This window comes from Populus trichocarpa, chromosome 11, assembly GCF_000002775.5.
Source record: "Populus trichocarpa isolate Nisqually-1 chromosome 11, P.trichocarpa_v4.1, whole genome shotgun sequence".
Classification (NCBI taxonomy): Eukaryota; Viridiplantae; Streptophyta; class Magnoliopsida; order Malpighiales; family Salicaceae; genus Populus; species Populus trichocarpa.
The window spans coordinates 14,785,377-14,791,182 of NC_037295.2; the positions used below are offsets into that span (position 1 = coordinate 14,785,377).

The window sequence follows — 5,806 nt, forward strand, 5'->3', positions numbered from 1 at the left end:
AAATAAAATTAGGCTCTACATCAATCGAGCAAAATTCTAGTCATGCTTTTTTATGGGAAGGGACAGATAAGCCAATCCTTTCTTTCACAAAAGAAATTGCTACAAAGAGTGACCATTTAGCTTGCCTCTTGAAGCTTCTCTATTCGAGAAACTTGGAGGCTACCTAGCCCGAGGGGGTTAACCAAGATCTCTGTTTCTTTTTGCATAAATGCATGTTCTGACTGCATACCAGCAAAAAAGTATTTCCCCTGCTCATGCAGATTTCCAGGATTTGCCTTCCTTTTGAATGGCATGGTGAATGCCAATGAAGGATGTTAAACATTACAATAATGCATAAACCATGAGCAGTTCAAATATGAGAAATTCAGAAAAGGAGTTGCATTTGTTGATAGTGGTTGCTCCATATGAGAACAGACAGGACAAAACAATAGCTAGTTGATGGGCAGTCTCCATTGGCTGCAGAATATTTTCTCATCTTTCCATTTCATCCTTCAATTACTATAATTGGGTTGGTTGACTGAGTTTTACAAGCACAAGGGTCAAGACCTTGTATATCCAGTACAAATGAAAATCAATTATTCAAATTCTAAAAGAAACCAAATAAATTCATTTACATCGAAATGTATAGATCAATGTCAAGGCTTTGATCTTCGCATGGTAGTATAATGCTCCCACTTCAAGTGGAACAAGAAGATAACTACAAAAATCAAGGCATTTTATAGTATGCATATTCCTATCTGAATAATTGCCAAAAGAGCTTATGTATTTTGTATACAGAGCTCATCTTTCATAGTACTAAGGACTGATTTTATGAAACTAAGACCCCGTAACAAAGTACAGTATTATAGCTCATTGTTGAGCACCTTGGAATCCAATACAAGCCACGAAACAACTTCTTCGATAAGGGGTCTCTTCCTTGGATCCGGGTCTAAGCACCTACATGCAATTTCAAGCATTTCAAACAGCTGTTTCTGATGATCTTTGTCCCAAATTGCAGGGTCTATAATCTCTGCCTCCCTTTTCTCGGACTTCATCTGAAACACCCAAGAAACCAAATCCCTGCAGTTTTTTCCTTTGCAAACTTCCACAGGCCTTCTGCCAGTGAGAAGCTCAAGAAGAACAACACCAAAACTGTAAACATCACCCCTGCATGTTGCCATCAATGTTTGGCTATATTCAGGAGGTATATAACCTAATGTGCCAACCAAATCTGTCGTTACATGAGTGTCGTATGGTCGAAGTAGCCTTGAAAGACCAAAATCAGCCAAATGAGCTTCAAAATTTTCATCTAGAAGTATGTTGCTTGATTTCACATCTCGGTGAACTATATGTGGTTCGCAAACTTTGTGCAGATATGCTAACCCACAAGCTGCTCCTTGGGCTATCTTGAGTCTCACCTCCCATTTAAGTACTGAGGTCCCATCAACAGATTCATGCAGCCAGTAATCCAAGCTTCCATTTTCCATGTATGAGTAAATCAATAACCTGTAATTACCATGCCTGCAATAACCTTGAAGAGAAACAAGGTTTTTGTGTTGAGCCCTCGACAGAGCTTCCACTTCAGCTTGAAATTCACGTTCCATCTGGCCACAATCTCCAGAAAGCCTCTTGATTGCAGCTTTTGTATCATTGGGAAAGTTGGCTTTGTAAACTAGGCCGAATCCACCACAACCAATGATGTTTGCTTGGTTGAAGTTATTTGTTGATTTCAACAAATCTGCTACTGAGAGTTCTTTGCAATCTGAATTCTGAAAAAGCACCAACTTGGAGGACCTGAGAGCTTCAGATAACCTGTGTGGCAGACTTCCTTCCTCCTCCAAATCACCAATGGGATCCCCCACGTTCCTCCTTGACATCTTATGCAAAACAATAGCAAGGACCAGCGCAAGCCCAACTCCTATAGTGATTGTTATGCTGAGAATATTGCTTCGACCAAACCTCCTCTCTGAACCAGATGGAATACCCGGCTTCAAGGTATTAGTAATGGCATTACAAGGAGAAATTATTACCCCACAGAGTCCTGGATTACCCTCAAAGCTTGAGCAAGGAAAGCTATAGAACTGCCCTCCAGTGGGAATTTGTCCCCTCAAGTGATTATTAGCCACACTAAACTTTGACAAGAATGTCAGCTTCTCGAGTGAAGGGGGGATTGACCCATGCAGATTGTTGGATGAAAAATCTAAAATTTCCAAGTTTTCCATTTGCGAAAAGGAGTTGGGTATAGTGCCAGTTATGTTGTTCCTGCTCAAATCTAAGACATGGAGGTCTTTCAACCTTCCAACTTCAGGTGGAATTGTCCCATTTATTCTATTGTTGCTCAACAATATTGAAGGTGGGAAGCTTGACGCCTGCTTGTATGGCAAACCACTAGCACTCTGGTTTCGCTTTACATATAGAGGAATGCCAGCAGAAGCAGTAAGATGGGGAGAACTGCTGTTTGCAGAGATGAGGCTCTTTAGGTCAGTCAAACTTTTCGGGATCTCTCCAGTGAGGGAGTTATTTGAGAGGTCCAGGTAAAACAAATTCTCCATCTGGCCAATCCATGAAGGAATATTTCCATCCAAATGATTCCACGACAAATCAAGAACTTCTAACTTCCTGCAACTCAACAGCCAAACGGGGATATGGCCTTTGAGAGCACAATTTCCAAATGCTAAGACCATTAAATTCTGAAAACCACTTACATTCCTGGGAATTTCCTCACCAACGAAGTTCTTTGTGAGGATAAGAGTAGAGAGATTTTGGCAATGCTGTAGCACGGTTAGTGCCCCAGATAAGTCCACTAAACTATTGTTCGACAATGAGAGAAACAAAAGGGATGAGAGCTTAGCAAAACTCACAGGGATTTTGCCCGTTAATTCATTCTTAGCCAGGCTCAAAATTTCCAATTCACGGCAATCAGATAAAGAATTTGGAAGCGGCCCAGAAAAGTGATTAGCGGCAAGATCAAGCGTACAGAGACTAGGCATTCCGGCGAAATTAAGATCGACTGGACCAGTTAAAGAATTGTTTCTAAGGTCAAGAATGTGAAGTTTTGAGCAGAATGACAGTGTTGAAGGCAATGGTCCAGACAACATATTTGAATGTGCAACAAAATGTTCTAGATGTGTAAGGTTGCCAAATGCATTTGGAATATGGCCTGAAAACCGGTTACCATAAATAACCAGGGTTTTAAGGCTAGAGAGCTTACTCACTTCCTTGCTTAACTGGCCAGAGAAATTGTTGTTGGAGATTGAGAAGTGCTCCAAAGCTAACGTTGAGTATATAAAGTCTGGGAGAGAGCCTGAAAGTGAGTTGGAGTCCAAATGCAGTTGCTGGAGGGATTTGCTGCAATTGTACAAGCCTGCGAGATTGCCAACAAGATGGTTCATCGATAAATCAACAATCTGAATCCCCTTAGAGGAGCTGCAAATTTGAGAAGTGACTGGACCAGTGAATGAATTGTTGCTTATGTTGAATACAACAAGATTTGGATATCCTCCAAGCTCAAACAAGTCTTCCCTGAACAGATTGCTAGAAATATTCAGTGACTGAATGGATATTAAACCAGAAAGCACCCCTGAAACTTGCCCTGATAGCAAGTTGTGGCTCAAATCAAGAACCTCCATCTGCTTCAAGCTTGAGAGCTCCAAAGGCAATCCACCTTGAAGATGATTGCAAGAGAGATCAAGTGATTTCAGCTGGTCTAAATGGCCGATAGAGCGTGGAATTAACCCTTGAAGACCCTTTCTGGAAAGAATCAGCATGGTCACTCTCCTGTGAATTGAGCCATTGATATTGCTCCCACATACAACCCCATCCCATTGACAGCAGTCAGCCTTGTTGGACCATGATGTTATGATGGACCCATTTGTGAGGTTTCCAGCAAATTCCTTCAGGGCCAGAGAATCATTTGGATCACAAGATTGAGCTATAGTTTTGAGACCCCAAGATGAACAAAGAAAGCAAGCGAAGAACGCACATCTGAGGAAAATCATTGGAGCAGACTCCACCACCACCATTACTAAAATCAAATCTTAGCCCCAGCTCAAATCAAGGCAAAGACTCCCACGTTGAAGCTGATGATTTTCTTGGCATAAACTGCTTTTAAAGAGAATAAGCCCAAATAAAGTAACTTGCATATCAAATCCCAAAAGGCCTCCAGAAAGAAAGTAGATTGAAATTTCCAAATTGCAAATGAAGCAACAAGAGGTAAAATCAAGAGAAATAACCACTCCCCACTTGAAATCAAATCCCTAGAACTTTAAGAAACCAAGACCCTAGTTGATTAAGTGTTGCCTATTAGAGAAAAGAAAAGGATCACCCAATTTGAAAAAACTCCCAATGCAATACACCTTGGTAAGGATCAAGTTACAACTTGAAAGTGAAGCAATAATACAGGCCATTAAACAAGAAAAAAAACAAAAAAAAAAAAAAAAAAAAAAAATATATATATATATATATATATATATATATATATATATATATATATAGTGAGGCCAGTCAAACAAACAGAGATCTCTGACCCCACTTGAAACCAAAACCCTTGACAAAAAAAAAATCAACTAATCCCCAAAACCCTGTACTGTTGAACAACCAATACCCCTTAGTGGGATTGTGAGAGCAAGAAAGTCATTCCAATGAAGCAACTTCAAACACACATCCCAATGCACTATAAACCAACATTTAGCAAATTAAGCAACAATTAACAGTTAAATGAGATCCCAAAATCAAAGCTTTGAAGAAGTTTTAGTAAGGTCGTAAGAAAGAAAGAAAGAAACTTTACCAGTCCAAACCTAAGATAAGAAACCACCCCAAAGGTTTGAGCAAGGCATTAAACAGCACTTGCAAGTACAGTAAAGCACTCTTGGAACCCAGTTGCCCACAGTGGTCAACTTTTCCACAAATGCCTTCAGTCAGACCGATTTCAAAATTTGACACGTTGTCTCTCTTTAAAGCTAAAGTGGAATTAGGTAACGTAATTTTTATAATGATTTTTACTTAAAAAATATATTAAAATAATATTTTTTAAAATTATTTTTAATATCATTATATTATTAAAATATTCTAAAAATATTAAGTTAAAAAAATTCACATTTAAAGAAAAAAACGGTTATTGGACTGCGGAGACAAACTATAAGAGAAAGCAACAAGTGGCAGAATCCAGAGAAAGAAAAAGACATTAAAAGTACAAAAAAAAAAAAAAAACAGAAGCGAATCTATTATTTATTGGAAAAAAAAAATACACACAGATACATTTGTGAGAAATAGTAGTGTGTATGTGACTTGGAATGAAGACAGAAGAGCTGACCTTCGGAACATGAATGATTTTTATTTTATGACTTTGCTTTTGTTTTGTTTTACTTGCCAGTTTTGTCATACCCAATATTTGTCTCATGCTGAGAAAAATAAATGAAATAATTTTGGTTGGCAAGTTTGATACTTTGATTTGATGAGGTTGGCTTGGCTGTTGGCTGCTTCAATGAAATATGCGTTTGGAACCGAACACCACCATGTCTCAATCATATTGGAAAATTTTTCAATTTGTTGAGTGTTAGGTAATGAAGTTAAAATCGTGTTTTATTTTATTTTTTTGAAAATTTTATTTAAAAATAATTTTTTATATTCTTGGATTGTTTTGATGTGCTAATATTAAAAATAATTTTTTAAAATAAAAAATATTTTTTTTATGAATTTTCAAACAAAAACATTTTAAAAAGTAATTGTTAATATATTCTCAAACATTTATTTAAAATTCTACTTGAAAAAAGATTTTTAATAGACCAATTTTTCCAACGTATACATTTCCTTTTAATTTTTGTAAAGT

The 5,806-nt window shown here is 37.7% G+C and overlaps 1 protein-coding gene across 1 annotated transcript; it reads right to left on the bottom strand.

Annotated features, from left to right (window-relative positions):
• Positions 1–547: 547 nt before the first annotated feature.
• LOC7462319 (phytosulfokine receptor 2) lies at positions 548–4,401 on the bottom strand. Its single transcript, XM_002317451.4, is given in 2 exon segments — positions 548–878; positions 881–4,401. Coding segments are annotated over 2 exon segments (3,150 nt in total). The 5' UTR covers positions 4,002–4,401; the 3' UTR covers positions 548–849.
• Between the last annotated feature and the right edge of the window lie 1,405 nt (positions 4,402–5,806).